Source organism: Muntiacus reevesi, chromosome 2, assembly GCF_963930625.1.
Source record: "Muntiacus reevesi chromosome 2, mMunRee1.1, whole genome shotgun sequence".
Classification (NCBI taxonomy): Eukaryota; Metazoa; Chordata; class Mammalia; order Artiodactyla; family Cervidae; genus Muntiacus; species Muntiacus reevesi.
Window position 1 is genome coordinate 265931754 of NC_089250.1, and position 18976 is coordinate 265950729.

Here is an 18976-nt window from a genome sequence, read left to right on the forward strand (position 1 = left end):
GCTTCCAAGGCAGGGGGCACAATTTCAACTCCTGGTTGGGAACCAAGATGGCACATGCCCTACAGCTTGTTTAAGAAGAAAGTTCCTTTCTGCCCTCTCCAAACCGACAGATCCTCATGTAAAAGTGCAAGTCACTCAGTGGTGTCCTACTCTTTGGTCATGCCCTACTCTTTGCGGGTCGCAGTCCATACAATTCTCCAGGCCAGAATACTGGAGTGGGTAGCCTTTGCCTTTTCCAGGGGACCTTCCCAACCCAGGGATCAAATCCAGGTCTCCAGCATTGCAGGCAGATTCTTTACCAGTTGAGCCACAAGGGAAGCCCAAGAATACTGGAGTGGATGGCTTATCCCTTCTCCAGTGGATCTTCCTGACCCAGGAATCAGTCACCACTGTTCTGAGTTCTCTCATTATAGACCAGTTTAGCTTGCTCTAGACTTTCGTATGGGACTTCCCAGGTGGCATTAGTGGTGAAGAACCCACCTCAGGTTCGATCCCTCAAGAAAATCTCTGGAGGAGGGCATGGCAATCCACTCCAGTATTCTTGCCTGGAGAATCCTATGGACAGAAATGCCTGGCGGGCTATAGTCCATAGCGTCGCACAGAGTTGGACATGACTGAAGCAACTTAGCATGTAGACCTTCATATAAATGGAATTATAAGGCACTATTTCTGGTTCTTTTCACTTAAAATGTTATCTGTGAGATGCATCGCATTGAGTGTATCTATCTATATATATATATTGGCCCAGCAGCCTTCCATCAAATGATGATTGTACCCAGTAATCCAGTTGATGTTTCTAAGTTTTGGCAATTACGGAGAGCAACTCTAAACATCTGTGTACCAGTTTTTGAGTGAATAGGAGCTTTCTTTTCTCTTGGGTACATTCCCAGGACTGAGACTCACAAGCTCCCTGGTTAAGTAGATATTTTAATATATGCTTTGACATTAAAACACCCCGTTTTCATAATCACCCAGTGATTTTCCAAAATGACTAGACCATTGTGCATTCCTACCAGCAACAACATGGGCTGTATCCACTTCCACATCCCCATCGGCACTTGGTGGTTTTTGATCGCTGCCATGCCAATAAGCATGAAGCAGTATCTCATGGTGGTTTCCAAAGGTGTTTTTCGATAAGCAGATTTCATTTCAATGAAGTCCTATTTATCATATATTTTCTGTTGTTTTCTGCATAGCTAGCATTTTTAGTCAAATTCTTACAAACATCTGATGAGATATAACTGACAATTTTATTGTTATAAACATCCTCAGAGTAACAGCAATGTGTTATCCGTCTCCCTTCACTGTTCCCAAGGAGTGTTTGCTATTGTGGAGGGAACAGAGGGCCCAGGGACAGGGTGGGATGTACCATGGAGTCACAGAACACACAGACACACACACACAAACACATACACGCAGCCACCAAAATAACCAGCAAAGGAGCCAGCAACCTGTCAGAACATCCTTCCTCTCAGAGGACAGAATTTCCCATGATGCCCTGTGCCCCGAGACAGGAAGGCGAAGCAAGCTGCCAGGATGGGGTGTGGAGGCCACTGCTACTTCTCCATCTCATATGGTTTCCTAGCCTTGGGTGGGGGCCAGGAGTTGAGGACTGGGCAGATTTGGAGACAGTCACACACACATACACACACACTCATTCACACACAAACAACATACACCCCAGCAGTGAGGCCTTCCGGATCTGATATCAGGGAGGGAACTGAGGCCCATGGCTCCCAAATGTGTGTGCAGGGCCCTCCAAGAGCCTTGTTTGTCCGTTCATCCGTCCCCCATGATTCCGATGTCCAAAGTGCCCCCCATCAGGGCAGGGAAGGTCTCTATGGGGATTCACATGACTGATTCCTTCTCACAGGTGTCAGCATCCCCAGCAGGTCCCGGGCAGCCTTTGAGGAGAGGGTTCCCCTCCTCGCTGGGGACCGGCAGCACGGCCACGGGCATCTCACTCTTCACCTGGATCAGCTCCGGCACGGAGCTGCGGTTCTCTGTGCGATCCACGTAACTCTGGAGGAGTCCCGCCCCAAAGGCGTCACCTTCCACGTTGAGGAGGGTACAGGACCGGTCCCTGAAGGGGGAACAGTGACAGGGAAGTGAGTGGGAGGGGAGAGGTCAGGCCCCAGCCCCAGCCCCGCCCCTGCCCCAAATCTTCGTAATCCCAAGTGCCCCATCATGCAGTTCTCTGCTTTAGAACCTCAAAGATCTCCTCCATCCTCCCTGGATCCCCAGCGATCCTCCTTCCAGTAAAATACAAGATTCGCTCCTTCTGGAACCTCAAAAAGTCACCCTTCCCTTTCCTGGGGGCCCCAGAAGACCCCTCAATGCCTCTTTTTCCTTCTGAAATACTACATTCTCCCTCAGACCCCCTGAACTCCCTAGAACTCTAAGGATCTTCTTCCTTCCTCTTTGTGTACATTTTGTGTATACATTTTGTATGCCATTTAAAAAAATTGAGATATAATTCAGATATAAAATTCACCCTTTAAAAGCATACAACTCAGTGGGTTTTAGTTTTTTTTTCCAGAGTTAGGCAATCACCACTATTTAATTCCAGATTATTTTCATCATGGCAGAAAGAAACGCTTGTATCCATTAAGCAATTATTTCCCATTTCCTCCCACCCCGCAGCCCTAGGCAACCACTAATTTATTTTGTCTTTAGATCTGTTTCTTCTGAACAGTTCATATAAATGGAATCATATACAATGTGGTCCTTTGTGTCTGGTTTTTCTCACTTAGCATAATATTTTCAAGGGTCATATGTTATGTTTTTATCATTGCTTCATTCCATTGTATTGCTGGGTAATATTCCCTTGTATGGACATATGACACTTTGCTTATCCATTTATCAACTGATCCGTATTCGGATTGTTTCCACCTGTTCGCTATTATGAATGGTACTGCCATGAACAATCATATACAAGTTTTTGTGGCCATGTTTTCAATTCTCCGGTTTAAACCTAGGAGTGGTATTGCTAAGATACATGGTAACTCTCTTAAGTTTTGAAACCAAACTGTCTTCTAATCTTTTAGGCTCTTAATAGCTTCCTCATAATAGCTAACAATGATGTAGCACCTACTACTTACTGTTCTAAGAAAGCTGCTTGTATTAAGTCATCTAATCTTTCAGGAGAAACTATTCTCATTTTACAGATGGAGAAACTGAGACACAAGGAGATTAAGTTTTTATGTGTAATAAAGTTTTTATGTGTAATCTTAAGTGTAATAATCTTACACATCTTATGTCCAGGGTCATAATAGCTAGCAACAGCTGGTCTGGGAGCCTGGTTGAAGAGTCTGCTCTATTAACTACCAGGGCAGTTCCTGTTGGAACCCCAAAGATCCTTTCCTTCCCTCTGATTGGAACGCTCCAGGTCCCTTCCCCTTTCTTCTAGAATTCCTTCTTTCCTCTCCTTCTCAGAGGCTATCAATGACCCTCTTGCTCATTCCCTTCCCCAGGAGTACCCCTGAGCAACCCCCGAAATCCCAAACCCACACTCACACTAGCCAGTCCACGGCCAAGATCAAAGAGATGTCCTGAACCGGCAGGTTGACCGCCTCGAGGATGATGGCCAGAGTGAGCACCCCTCCAGCTGGGATGCCCGCTGCGCCCACACTGGATGCTGTGGCCGTAACCCTGGGGAAGGAGAAGGGAGGTCACGGGGAGGTCCCTCGGTAGTGGGAGAAGCTGCGGGGGTGCTCCGCCGAGGTTTTCTCTGTTGTCAAGGGAGGGGTCAGGTGGGTCGGGGGCCCTCGCCACAGCCACCCCACACTCACAGGATGGTGATAATCTTAACGAAGTCCAAGGACCGGTGGTTGAGCTGTGCAATGAACACTGCAGCCACACATTGGAAGAGCGCGGCACCGTCCATGTTGACCGTGGCACCGATGGGCAGAATGAAGCGGCTGATGTGTTTGGATACTCCATTCTTCTCCTCTACAAACTTCATCATCAGCGGCAGCGTGGCGGAGCTGCGAGGGACCACAGATCAGTCAGCAGCGCTCCCTGGGCGGGGCCAGCTGGGTCCCGCCCACTGCCCAGCCACGCCCCTGACCAGCCCCTGGGTCCGGCCCCGCCCACAGTGCCTCAACTGGGGCACAAGCTCCGCCCACCAGCCTAGCTGCCCCCTGCTTCCCACATCCCCAGACCTCCCCCCAGTCCTCAGCCCTCCCCAGCTCTCCATGCCCTTCTTTTCCCAGAGACAGAAGGCACTAGGGATCCCACTGAATGAAAGCACTCCGAAATACAGAGTCCAGGACCGCCAGGGAGAGTACCAACCACTACTTGCCAAATACACATAAAGACCCATACCTAAATTCTGAGTGCTTGCTGACTCACTCCCCTTCCCTACCTACCTAGAACAGACCTCGACTAAGCTGCTGTGGGGAAGGTTAGATTCCGAGGGGACAGGGCCAGCAGATGGACAAACTACCCAGGAGAGGTGGAAGGCGATTTTGAAAGGTTGGATCCAGGGTCCTAGAGTACCTCAAGGGCAGGCCTAGGGGCGGGGAGGGCTTCTCAGAAAGGGAGTAATAAATCTCCAAGACAGTAGTTTCTTAAGAAGAGGGGTTTTCCAGGACCTTATGAGAAACATACCGAAGTATGGCTTCTGTGCCCAGATCCCATGTCCCACAAACAAAAATCAGATGCCCACTCCAGATCCCCTACTCTTAAAAGCCCTGCCCTGGTTCGCCCCAAGGTCACACCTGGAGGAGGTCCCGAAGGCGGTGGCCAGCGGCGTCATGATGCCCCACAGGAAGCGGTAGGGGTTCTTGCGGGCGAAGAGGAAGTAGATGAGGGGCAGTATCAGGAGACCATGGATGGCGTGGCCTAGCAGGCAGCAGAGGATGTATTTGCCGAGACTGGCAAAGAGCAGCCCCACGTCCTCCATCTCCACGATCTTGCCGGCCACCAGGAACAAGATGCCCACAGGGGCATACCTAATTATCCAAGAGACAGATTGCCACCTCAGATCACATGCTCACCCAGTGTCAGGTACTGTGCTGGGCACATCTCAGCCTTCCTCAAAGTCAGGAAGCGCCCACTGCATCGTGGACTGACGTTTAGACACCTCCCCTGTCATCTGCCACTCTCTCCCCTTGAACATGGTGCTGCTGGTATGTAAAAGAAGTCTGGGTGGTTCCATCACCACTTGGAGTAGAGTCACCCACCAGATCTGCACTTAACACATGACCAGGAAAGAAACACCCACCCTGCATACCATTTACATTTTCTGGGGTTTGTTACAGCAGCTGACATGACTTAAACTAATATACTGTCTCTCCCTGAAAAATAAGGATCCTGACTCATGTCTTAATGACAGCTCCCAGGTATGAAGCATTTATGATGCGCTGAGCCCTTGAAGAGGATGGAATCTTCACCACAACCCCATGAGGGAGCTTTTATTTTGAGACTCTTGCAGCTACCGTTGCATTAAACAAAATCAAATCAGTCTATAAAACAGGGACCCATAATGCTACCAACTTCACAAGAACTGTGGGAGGATTAAATGAGATGCCAGTTGAAATGAGTTGAAAGTTTTCTGTGCCCAAATAAGTGAAATCTAAAGACTTCAGCTAGGATTCCCTGTTGCCTACCAATGCAGGAGATGCAGGTTCAATCCCTGGGTCAGGAAGATCCCCTGGAGGGGGAAATGGCAACCCACTCCAGTATTCTTGCCTGGGAAATGCCATGGGACAGAGGAGCCTGGAGGGCTACAGTTCATGGGGTCTCAAGACTCAGACATGACTTGGCAACTAAACAGTAACAACTAGACTTCAGCTGGGATTTTTTCTAACTCCTGGAGTGAAGATCCCAGGGGTTGCTGCTCGTGCATCCCCGCCAGGAGGGCTCCCATCATCACCTCAACTGTCTGATCACTATGGCTAGTTGTTTCCAAACCCCTTTTCCTCTTTTTTTTTTTTTTTTTTAACATTTATTTGACTGTGCAGAGACTTAGTTGCAGCATGTGGGACCTAGTTCCCTGACCAGGGATGGAACCCGGGCCTCTTGCCTTGGAAGTGTGGAGTCTTAACCACTGGACCACTAGGGAGGTGCCCCCCTTTCTCCTCTTTAGTAACAGAAGAAAAGCACCATTTCCCAGCCACCTGTGTACCACGGTTTGGCCAAATGCCCAAACTTTAGCCACTGGGATGCGCCCAGAAATTACATCATTACTTGACAAATATTAGCTAAGCTTATTTACCGTAGGCATGCTATGGGTCAGGCACTAACCCAAGAACTTTACATATATTAACTCACTTGTGCCTGGTACTATCAATCCCATTTTCCACCTGGGGAAACTGAGGCATGGCAGGATAAGTAACATGTCATAGGGCACAGAGCTCGGAAGTGGCAGCACCAGGATGGGAACTAGGCTATCCAGCTTCAGAGCCTACTCTGACCCAACCACCAAGTGTTTCTACTGGGTTTCCCAGGTGGCTCGGTGGTAAAAAAAATAATAATAATAACCACCTGCCAGTGCAGGAGACACAGGTTCCATCCCTGGGTCAGGAAGATCCCCTGGAGTAGGAAATGGCAACCCACTCCAGTATTCTTGCTTGGAAAAACCCCACAGACAGAGTTGCCTGGCAGGCAACTCCATGGGGTTGCAAGGAGTCGGACACGACTGAGTGACTAAACAACAAACTTTTTCTATTAGTTCCAAGAGCAGCTTTGTAGATGTCAGCTACACTGGAATCAAGGTCAGGATGGAAGATCTGGTAAAAACGCAGCAGCCCTAACCCACCTCCTGATTTCTCCTTTTTTGGCCATGCTGCATGGCATGTGGGATTCTTGTTCCCCAACCAGAGACTGAACCCTCACCAGCCTGCATTGGAAGCAGAGTCAATCACTGGACCACCTGGGAAGTCCCCCGCCTCTTGATTTCTGACCTTCTGATCTAGGATGGATGCTAAGAATCAATGTGACACCATGTGGAGACACAGCAGAGGGAGGTGGCAAGGGTGAGGCCAAAAGTCTCAGCATGTGTTTTTTCCCCCATTATCTGAGGCCATTTAACAAAAGTTCATACATATTAATAACAATCATAGCTGACATTAAGTGAATGCTCGGTGGGTGCAAGACATTTACAACACTTTCTAAGTGCTTTACTTACGCCCCAGTCACTCATTTCATCTTCATGATAACCCTATAAAGCAGGCGCTATTTTTGATCACTGATCCAAAGGCAAACATTTGATAACATTGAAATCAGGAGAACTGAGATGCGTTAGCCAGGCTGTGCCCACAGCCCGGCTGTCTTTTTGTTACCTTCCGGTGCCAGGTTGCGCTAGTGGTAAAGAACCCGCCTGCCAACGCAGGAGACATAAGAGACTCAGGTTCGATCCCTGGCTTGGGAAGACCTCCTAGAGGAGGGCACAGGAATCCACTCCAGTATTCTTGCCTGGAGAATCCCCATGGATGGAGGATCCTGGTGGGCTGCAGTCCAAAGGGTTGCAAAGAGTTGGACATGATTGAAGCGACTTAGGATCAATAAGGTTCTGGGATCAGTCTCAGCTCTCGTGGAATACAGCACTGTTGTCTCATAGATAAGGAAACCAAGGCACAGACAGAGTAAGTCACTTGTCCAAAGTCACACAGCCAGGGAACAGTCAATGCAAGACTTGAATCTAGACAATCTGGTTTGAAGGAACAGATGTCCCCACTCCCATCACTTACCACATGATCCAGGAGACCAGCACCATGGTGGCATCATTGAAGGAGTTGAAGAAGCGAATGAGCAGCTCTCCCTCGGGCCCCAACTTCCGCAGGGCCACGCCAAAGACGATGGCAAACACCACCAGGCCCAGAATGTTCATACCCTCAACCTCGTTCCCGGTGGGCACCTTTGGGCAAGAACAGATGGGGACGGGAGGGGCCATTCTGTCAACCTGCACAGGGATTGGGGGCCTGTCCTAAGCACTGCTGGGACCCAGCAGAGACAAGACCATTCGCCAGGCCCTTCCTCCAAAGGCTCATAGTCCAGGTCCAGGGACCACCCAGAGTGGGCAAGGGAGAACCCAGGGGAGTATGGGAACTGAGGAAGGCAGTGCTGCCAAGCTCGGAGGAGGGGAATCAAGGAGGACTTCCTGGAGGTGAGGGCTGAGACCTGGAGACTAGGGGTGAACAAGGTAAACCAGGGAAGGGGTAGAAGGTTCTAGAGAGGTAACAATATGCAACAACCTAGAAATGACTCTAACTCAGGCATTCAAAGAGGAGAAAGAAATTCACTGTGGCTGGAGTAGAATGGGCCGGGCAGAGTCACAGGATGGGGCTGGGTGGGCGGATGGGCAGGGGTGGGACCTCACAGGGCCATGTGGACTATGGCGAGGCGCCTGGGCTTTCTTCCAAGGGCACTCAGGGGCATGAGAGGGCTTTAGCGGGAAGAGAGGAGAGGTCAGTTTCACGCTTTGGAAAGCCAAGCTGAAGGGGGCTGGGGTGGGAGGTGGGGGTGAGAATAACAGCCCAGATCAGAGCATGGATGTAGGGAGGAAGAAGGGCAAAATGGAGATTCCAGGAAGGCAGAAAAGACAGAAATTGGGGAGGGGCTTCAGAGAATTTAAAACAGACTGCACCCCAAATGCTAGAAGACCCAGAAGACAGGGGTAAGAACAAAATGAAAAAACCCATAACAATGGGCCAATACAAGGTGCAGCCCCCCACCCACCCCAACCCTTCCCACCTCTTACCTTCACCAGGATGCCGTTGAACAATTTCTCCTCATAGGAGGTAGCGTACTGCAGGAGGGGTTGGGAAGAAAGAGTCAGGGTCAATTGTCATTGTCAGTTGTCATCAAGGCTCCCCTACCCCACCCAGGCTCTGTTAATACTCAAAGCCGGCCCTAGGCATCCCTTATAGTGATTTTGTTCCATCCCACCAGCAACTCCACTGCAGTAGGACCATTCATACCCCCATTTTCCAGAGGTGGAAATTGTGAGGCTCACAGAGGTAAAGGCACTTGCTCAGGGTCGCTCAGCTAGAATTAGAACCCAGACGGGGCTCAGAACCCATATTCGCAGAAAGGCGTGGATGGGTTTCATTCATAGGTCACCCAGGAGCCCCGCGCCATGGCCTATAAATAGGTAGGCATGTGTGTTTTTCCAGGCGCCACCCAAAATCAGGCATCCAGCGGCTGTGACTGCCTGTTTCCCTCCCTGCCCACCCCCCCAACTCCAAGGGACACTCCCGAGGACTCACTGAGCGGAAGGCTGCAGACACCAGGTTGGAGGGGAAGATATTTCTGCAGAGAGAAACATGGGCAGGGTAGGGGGAGGGAGTATTAGATAAGGCAGGAGATCAGGGGGTATCAGAGTTACTGGGTTTTCTTCTTGGGGTGAAGGGAACCTTAGAGGCCCCATTTATACCCAGACGTGGTACCCCAACCATGCTTCAGCCAGGCTCAGCCAGGCAGAGATGGACCTGGCCCTGCACATTTTTCCAGGGTGTGGGGAGTCTGAGCTGGACTCCTGGGGCCCCAGGAGACTAGTGTTCTAGCCCCAAGGGAGTGTTGATTGAGACTGATTAATGCCAGCTTCCCATGCTGGCTGGGGCAGGGTTACAGGGCTTGGGCTCCACCCCTGTAGCAGCCTCAATACCCTGGATATCTTGCATCAGCCACTTCCTCCTGCAGGCCTGAGGAAGGGCTGGCCCTGGGGGCTGGCTGGTGGGTTGCAGGGTGTGGGGAAGATCTGGGTGTGTTGGTGAGAAAGTGACAAGGATTGGCTGTGCTGTCGTGAAGGCATCTTTGTTTATGCGGCCACTCTTGTGTGAGGGTGTCTGGGTGTGATTAAGGGTACAGTGGCATGCACTAAACCCCATGGAGCATGTGAAGGAGTCAGACAGCAGCCCCCTGTCTCTCAGGTTAAGACAAAAATAACAGCCAAGGCAACTATGGGCGTTGGACTAAGTGCTGTATATAAATCAACTCATTTCATCCTCCCAACAGCCCTTGGGGCAGGGCCCTATTATCCCCATTTGACAGGAAAGAAAACTGAGGCACTGACAGGTGAAGAAACTTGCAGAAGTGGCAGAGCTGGGATTTGAGCCCTACTGGCTGGTTTCACAGTCCTAACCACTCGATAACTTCAAATCCTCCCTCTGACCAAAGCCATGGGCACTCAGCTGTTGCTGGTGGATGGTAAAGCTTGTCAGGTGCTGGTCTTCAGCTGGGGGCAGGGGGCATGGGTTAGCGCTTAGAGATGTGCGACCTGAAGGTGTATGTGAGTGTCTATGTGCTCTTGAGCTGTGTTTAGGCAGTGTTTCACATGTTGGTGTGATCGGCAGCATCAGTGAGTGGCTGTTTGTGCTGAAAAGGTGGCAGTGCCCGGCGTGTGTGACGGTATAAGCCCACGTGTCGGGGAGATGGCACAGCCGCGCGTCTGCATGCCTGTGTCCAGCTGTGTGTCAGCTGCTTATAAACCTGGGCGGTTCTGAGACGTTCCAGGTCAGTTGTCGAGTGACTGGCCAAGTGCGTTACGTGGATCTGGCACAACCGCAAAGCTTGTACACATACAAACAGGCTTTAGGGGGCTGTGCCTGTCTGCAGGTCAGCCTGTACTCACCCAGGCCAGCCAGGGCTGGGTCTGGACGCAGCTATCTGCCTGGGCCAGGAGGTGCCCACCCACGTTAACTTTTGGACACCAAGCCTTCCCCCAAAATCAGCCTGCGCTGATGTCAAGAGGCTAGGGGAGAACCCTGTAACGTGACTCGTCATTTCCTTCCGCCACTTCCAGGAAGGCCCCAACCAACCTGGAGACACTGAATCAGCAGCCCTCAGAGGCAAGGCCACGCGGACCCAGCCTGTCCGCCCTCCTTCAGAAGGGAGAAGAGCCATTCTTGAGGAGCCGGGACCAAACCCGGAAGGAAAAGAATCTGCCCCTTCTCTGGGCAGCCTAGTGCCAGCGGAGGGCGGCTAGGAACCAGACAGAGCAGGAAACGGGATGGAAAGGCTACACAGGTGGCAGCACGCAGGGTCCAACACAGATGAACTGGGCGGGGAAGACAGGCTCAGAAAAGGACCTGGCTTTGTCTGGGTGACACATGGTGGGGGAACCACGTGGGAAGAGGGCCTGGTTGGGGGGGGGGGTCCCTCCAATCTTCTCAAGTCCTTCAGGGCCCCCTGATGCAGGACTCCCCAGACTTCTATCCGGACAGGGGACTTAAATGTTTATCCAGAAATCTCATCCTGGGGCCCTCCAACACGCAAAGATTCCCTTCCAATATCCCCTCAGCATCCTCCCTCTTCACAGCAGAGACCATCTTAGGCCCCCCTCAACATCCCCGCCCCGCCACCCCAGACGCCAAGCATCATTCCTAAGACTTCCACGCCTATCACTCTCCTGTGGGGTCCCGTTTATGTATCCATGCCCTCACATTTAGAAACCTCAGGAGTGAGTCCTCACCCTCCATACCCTGACCCTCCCCAAAGCCCCCCCAACTATCCCACCCCGTTTTCCTGAGGCCCTGGGGATGTCCCGGCCCCCCCACCCCAGGACCCCAAACCTCTCTTCCGTCCACGTGGCGACTCCCCTCTCCACCAGGATGAAGCACCCCTACCCCCCACTCTTCCACCAGGTAGGGCGGGGTCTGACCTCACAAGATCCAGGAACGAATCGAGCACCTCCTTGCTGGGGGCCTCTTCCACCCGGCCCACGGCTCCGAACGAGGTGTTGATGGCGGCGAAGGAGGCGCCGGGCTGCAGCGCGAGCGCCAAGCCCACGCCGAGCGCCGACGCTAGCAGTGTGGTGACAAGGAAAAAGAGCAGCGCCCAGGCGCCCAGGCGGCCGAGCGCGCTCGGATCCAGGCTGGCGGCGCCGCCGATCAGGCTGCACACCACCAGAGGCAAGATGATCATCTTTAACAGGCGCAGCAGCAGCTCTCCCGGAAAGGCGAAGGCTTCCAGGCGCGCGGGGCCCAGGGCGAGCGCGCCGCCGGCTCCCGAGACCCCCAGCCCCAGCGCCACACCGGCCACCACGGCCACCACCGTCAGCAGCACGAGCAAGTTGGCGCGAAGGCAGCGACGCACCTGATCCCAGGAACCGCAACGGCCGCCTTTTACCGAGCCTGCGTCCTCTATGGGGACCAACGTCGAGACACCGTTGGCGGTGGGCTCCGCCGCCGCGTACCCTTTGGGGTCTCCCTGAGGCGGATCGGCCACCATGATGAACGCCGCTGGGGTTCCTTAGCGCCTGCAAGCTGGGAGCGTTTGGGGTTACTTCCCAGGAGTCTGACGTTCCTTAAAACTTTAACAGAGTCCGGAGGCTAGAACTTGGAAGAATTCTTTGCAGTTGTGAGTTCACAGCGCTCAAGTTCCTTGGCTCTTATAAGCTGAAATGTTTGAGAGTACCTTGGCTGGGCGCTGCGGTTCCTCTGTTTTCGGTCTGTGCCCGGCGCTGAAAACAGGGAGGTGGGAGCGCTGGCGTTCTTGACCGTAGGGTTTAGGAACACGGGAGTTTCTCGAAATGGGACCCTGGGGTCCTCGGCTCCGGAAGGGTTGAAGACGCCCGGGCGGCGGAGGTCTTCAAGAGGCTAAGTCCTGGTGGCTCAGATCCGGGACGCCTGGATCCGGGAGGCGGAAACCTGGCGGGTGGCGGGGTCCTGGAAACAGGGCTGGGGAGTCTGAGTCTGGGAGTCAGAAGACGGAGCTCCGGGAAGAGAGGGGGCCAGATTCTTGGGTCCAAGAGGGAAGATTCGACCCCGCGGTGCCGAAGGCGGCGGCCCGAGACCCCGGGAGTAAACAGCTGCTAGCCTACACCAAACCTCCCGGGCGCGCCGCGTGGCTCTGAGCTGCTCTGGCGGAAGCTGGCGGGACTAAGAATCCCCGGGCGAGGCCTGAGTGAGGGGTGGGTGGGGTGGGGGAGAAATCAGCGCGCCGCTGCTGATTGGCTCTCCCGCTCAAGGGGCAGGACTTAGAACAGGGGTGGGGCCAAGTCACCCCAAGGGAAGGCGAAATAACCGAGTTTGTATTCAGGGGCGGGGTCCGGGTGGGGCGTGGGAGGTCTGCAGGGGTGGGGCGTTGGGAGGAGGTTTGTTTTTCCCGCCAATGGCTAGGATTGGGGGCTTTAAACCACAAGAATCCCTGGAGCCAAATCCTCTAAAAAGTGACAGGTAATCCCCGGGGCGTTTATCGCGTAAATCTGTTTAGCTCCTTCCGCCCTAAATTCCGGTCTTTTGTTCCTCGTTGTCAATTCCTCGATGTCAAAGTAAAATACAGATCCCCCATGTGATTGGTGTAAGATTTAAATAAGATGGAGTAATTGAATGATGTTAATCATTTTCAGAATAAAGGTTCTCAGTTCAGAGTCCCATACGTGTCGATTAATGGCAGTTATTAAGATTGTAATCCACTTCCCCCTAGGTAGGTAATTTGCAATTATCTATTTTAAATGGTAATTCAGTTTAATCTAAGGCTTTTGCTTTCACCAAATATTTTCCTCTTTTTATTACGAAAATTTTTAAGCATACAAAAAAGTTTAGAGGATTTTACAGTGAACATCCATATAGCCTAGACCTAGAGTCTAGAGTTATTTCACCATACTTTATATCAAAGTAGTATAAAGTATGGTGAAACAATTTCTATCCATTTATCTTTCTCTAGTCATCTATGCATTCACCTCCTTTGGATACATGTCAGAGTAAGTTGCAAATATCAGCGCCCTTTTTCTCTAAACAATTCAGTATGCATTTATTAATCAGAGTTCAATATTTGTATGCAGTCTTCTTTATTTTTTATTTTATTTTTTTTAACTTTTGGGCTGCTGATTGGCTTGTAGGATCTTAGGTCCCTGACTAGGACTTGAACCCACATTTTGGGCAATGAAAGTGCTGAATCCTAACCACTAGACCACCAGTGAATTCCCTGTACACAATCCTTTTTCACAAAATGCACAAACCATTAGTGATGCCTACTGGTTTTTGACAAATGCATATGCCTGATTTCACTGTAATCTCCATAACTACTTGGTGAAGTTGGGTCCACTAATATACCCATTCTCCAGATGAGCAAAACTGGGCCTTATGGCCAGAGGAAGTCACTCACCTTGAAGCCACACCTGAAGGGAGCTGGGAGTTGCACACCTGCCTCTCAAGACCCTAACCTTAAAGGGAATCAGTTATGATCTCCTACTTCTCCTGGCCATGTTGAAATCCTACTTCCTTCCCACCTGGACTGTTCTCTGATAACATATCAGGTGTTCACACTTGTAAAGAGTATTGATAGTGATCATCTCAGAGGCTTCCTTCTGAAGCAACTGTGGGGCCTTAGGCATGTCACCACCTCTATAAGCCTGTTTTCACTTAAAAGTCTATAAAATGGGGAGAATAATAGTAGCTTAGACCTCCTTGAGTACTGAAGATCAAATGAGACCCTATATTCAAAGTATTTAGATGGGGCACAGGTTAACTCCTAATAAAGTTAACTATGACTACTCTTATTGTTGTCACTACCTTTCTAAAATATTTGTTGCTGCTGTTCAGCCACTCACTCATGTCTGACTCTTTGCAACTCCACGGACTGCAGCACGCCAGGCTTCCCTGCCCTTCACTATCTCCTGGAGTTTGCTCAAACTCATGTCCATTGTGTCGGTGATGCCATCCAACCATCTCATCCTCTGTCACTCTCTTCTCCTGTCCTCAACAGCATCAGGGTCTTTTCCAATGAGTCCACTCTTAGGATCAGCCGGCCAGAGTACTGGAGCTTCAGCTTCAGTATCAGTCCTTCCAGTGAATATTCAGGGTTGATTTCCTTTAGGATTGACCACTTTGATCTCCTTGTTGTCCAAGGGACTTTCAGGAGTCTTCTCTAGCACCACAGTTTGAAAGCATCGATTCTTTGGCACTCAGCCTTCTTTTTTTTTTTTTGCACTCAGCCTTCTTTATGGTCCAACTCTCACATCTGTACATGACTACTGGAAAAACCATAACTTTGACTGTTTGCCATCACTTTGTTGGCAAAGTAATGTCTCTGCTTTTCAATACGCTGTCTACATTTGTCATAGCTTTTCTTCCCAGAAGCAAGAAATACATATTATTATTTTATTAAAATATTTTAGTATTTATGTTATATATTTGGCTGCACCAGGTCTTAGTTGTGGCATACGGGATCTTTGATCTTCCTTGTGGCAAGTGGGATCCTAGTTCCCTGATCAGAGTTTGAACATGGGCCCCTTGCGTTGAGAATGCAGAGTCTTAGCAACTGGACCACCAAGGAAGACCCTAATGCTGTTATTGTCATTATTACTGAAGAACATGGTTTGGGAGTCCCCAGCCAGCTCCAGATGGTGTTGGCCCCTGGTGGTGAGTGAGTTATTCCTCCTGGTCACTTGGTCTCAGCCAGCCCTAGCCCTCGACCTGCGGAGAGGAACTTTGAGAGCTTATGATGACATCTGGCAGGAACTGAAGGGGCCAAACCGAGCTAAGAATTTGCCCAGGACCTGAAGAGCCCACCACCTAGGCGTAAGTGGCCATACGGACCTCCTTCCTGGATCTCTTGGGTGTTCTCCCTCCCAAATTCTCCCAGATTCCACGCCTTCTACTTCAGAAAGCCCCTGTCCCTCACCCCACCCTCTGACTCTAAAGTCATATACATTTAACACTCACATTAAACTCCCACATGCTCGGCTCTCTGCTAGATGCAGAGCGTGGGCACTATAGCCACACAGACTGGTTCAAATCCTGGCTCCACCACTTATCAGCTAAGCATCAGTTTCCTCATTTGTCCTAGAGTCACTGTGAGTGTAAATTTGATGACGTACACAGAGACCCCTGACGCAAAACACGAGGGGACAATTCCTCAGCACTCTATTCATTCCACAAATACTCCTCGGACCATTACTAGGGGCCAAGTGCCGTTCAAGGGGCTGGGGATTCCACAGTAAGGAAAAAACTAAAAATAAAGCCCAGGAAATATATTCATTATCTTTTTTTTTGACCATGCCATGTGGCTTGCAAGATCTTAGTTCCCCAACCAGAGGTTGAATCCGGGCCCTGGCAGTGAAACATGAGTCCTAATCATTGGACCACCAGGGAATTCCTTCAATATCTTACAATAGCCTATAATGGAAAAGAAAACTGTATATATATACACATCTGAATCATATACATATATATCTGAATCACTGTTGCATATCAGAAACTAACACAACATTGTAAATCAATCATTCTTTAATAAAAACTTTTTAAATAAAATTTAAAAATAATAACTCATATAAAAATCCTCGCTAGCATTCCAGCGAGGGGAGATGAGGAAATGAACTTGGGTTGTCAGGTGGGAATAAGAGCTGGAGAAAGAGAAACCGTTCAAAAAAAAAAGAAACCGTTCATTGCCCAGCAGAGACAGACAGAACAGTCCATGACGGACCACACCGAGGAGGTGCCATTTGCCAGGAGATCTGAATGACAAGAAGGAGCCCACTGGGACAATCTGGGAAGGACTCTCTCTTTTTTAAATATTTATTTAATTAATTTATTTGGCTGCCCTGGGTCTTAGCTTCCACACCTGGAATTTTTGATCTTCACTGTGGCCTGTGGAAACTTTTCGTTATGGCAAGCAGGATCTTTGAGTCACAACATGCAGAATCTTTAGTTGCGGCATGCAGGCTCTTCTTGTGGCACGTGGGATCTAGGCACGTGCCTCTAAGGCATCAGGAGGGGTTTCTGCCCTTGTGTGGATGCTATCAAAGGTTTTCAGATCTTCACTGATCTTTGAGATCAATCCTGTTTTAGTGACTTGGAAGCAGACAGGGTAATGAGGTTTGTTGTGGCCCCACCCCTACCTGGGCAGGGGATTTGAACTCAGGGGTCCTCAATCCTTATCTGATACCCTAGCTATCCTACAGTCGGTCCTCACCCCAAGCAGAGCTATTTCCTTCAAGGGACCATCATTTATTCTGATCACTGCATTGGGCCCTATGATGGACGGTGCCAGGGATCCAGGAATGACCAAGATAGTCCTAACCCTATCCTCTGGAGAATCACAGTCTAAAGGGAGTGACAGACACACCCTCCAACTGTGACAACACAGAGTAAGCAGAGCTGGGATGAAGGCGCCCAGAAGGGATGCTTGACCCGGACTGGGGGTCAGGGAGGGCTGCCTGGAAGAGGAGGCATCCCTGTTGGGATAGGGAGGGGTTGGACCAAACCCAGGGAAAGAGTGAAGGGATAATAAGTACATGAGAAGAGCCTAGAATATCCAAAAGCACAGATCTAATCTAGTCACCCCAGTGACTTCTCTCAGGACAAAGTCCAAGCTCTTTAGCCAGGCATCTGTCTATTCAGTAGTTCATTCCTTCAATCATTTAACAAACCATATCCAGTGAATGGAACATTTTGTTGTTGTTATTGCTTCATCACTAAGTCGTGTCCAACTCTTTGAGACCCCATGGACTGTAGTCTGCCTGGCTTCTCTGTCCATGGGATTTCCCAGGCAAGAACACAGAAGTGGGTTGCCATGCCCTCCGCCAGGGGATCTTCCCAACCCAGGGATGGAACCAGAGTCTCTTGCACTGGCAGGCAGATTCTTCACACTAGTGCTACCTGGGAAGCCCTCCTGACCCACTGAGAAGCACCAATAGAATGAGACAGATGGGGAACTGGGTGGAGAGCAGGTTTCAATACCAAATCAGGGGGTCAAGAAATATTGCTAAGGAAATAAAGGTAAGATACAGGAGAAGTATATAAGGCAGGGCACCCTACCATCTGTGCGAAAAAAAAAAACAAATAATCTATATAACAAAAAATATATTTGTATACATAAATAATATGTATATAGGGACTTCCTTGGTGGTCCAGTGGTTAAGAATCTGTAAGAATCTCTGCTTCCACTGCAGGGGGCTCGAGTTCAATCCTGTTAGGTAGATGGGAAATAAGATCCCACATGCCTCCCAGTGAGGTCAAAAATTAAATTAAAATAAATAAAACATATATAACAAAAATTTTAATAAATAAATTAATTAAAATAAATAAAAATATTTATAAAAATAAAATATGTCATTAAATAGTTACCATAAGTAAATAAGTTTATTAAAATAAATAAAATATATTAAAATAAATAAAATAAGTTTTATATATATATATATATATATATATATATAAATGTTTCCTCTGAATTGACTACCTCTGCAAGAATTCACAGAAACTGCTCAGAATGGGAACTTACAGGAAGGAAGTCGTTGGCAGCACCGCACGGTGAAAACATCATCTTGTCTCATGGCTTAGCAGCTGAATGACTTCCAGCACTCAATCCTCCAGCCTTAGTTTGCCTGAAATGAGCTTAAAGGCTAGCATCTGCCTCCAAGGTCACGGAGGGTGAACCAAGTTCATGTGTGTAAGACGCTTGGCTTGGTGTCTGGCAAATCATAGCCTCATGGTATTTTAAGCTCCGATGACCTTTTGATATCAACATTATACCTAAGGGTGGAAGTAATAAAAACCTCTCTGTGAGTTCCCGCAGACTCACGGACTGGTGCTTCTGCCCAGGAATGTTCAGGCCCCAGGGCCACGGAGCAGAAGAGCCTGAGAGGTCCCAGGTGGGACCCGGCACCAGGTGGCCAGGCTGGGGGCCAGCAAGCTGCTGGCAGCCCTCCTGGTAATTAGAGCCCCTGGCAACGGAGAAGCCAGCCAGGCCAGCTGGGCAACGTGAGCGTGGGCCAGGCTTGGTCTAGTCACTGGCCACCTACAGGGGTGCCAGCCAGGGAGGGGAGGAAGGGAGAAGGCTCCAGAACTCAAGGGAGCCTGGAATCCCGGAAATTTTAGGAAGTACAGAGTGGGTCCCAGTCACGAGGGCAGGGTTTTAGGGTTTGGTTCAGGATCGACCAGGAATGTCCCACCCCTTGTCCTCCTCAGGCTTGGAGAGAAAAACAGACAACTGGTCTCGGCCGACTTTCTTGCTATTCAGCCAAACCTCCTACCCAGATTCAGATTTCATCATTAGGGGGAAAAAAAAAGACTCTGAGAAGGAGGTGAGA

The 18976-nt window shown here is 50.0% G+C and overlaps 1 protein-coding gene across 1 annotated transcript; it reads right to left on the minus strand.

Moving 5' to 3' along the window:
- Positions 1-1231: 1231 nt before the first annotated feature.
- Positions 1232-18436, minus strand: SLC1A5 (solute carrier family 1 member 5). The gene is made up of 9 exons (XM_065926368.1): positions 18169-18436; positions 11606-12845; positions 9213-9255; positions 8705-8752; positions 7695-7861; positions 4722-4955; positions 3792-3986; positions 3517-3651; positions 1232-2083 (listed from the first exon to the last, which is right to left on the minus strand). The coding sequence occupies exons 2-9, from the start codon at positions 12172-12174 to the stop codon at positions 1849-1851; spliced, it is 1626 nt and encodes a 541-aa protein (XP_065782440.1). The 5' UTR covers positions 12175-12845; positions 18169-18436; the 3' UTR covers positions 1232-1848.
- Positions 18437-18976: the final 540 nt, after the last annotated feature.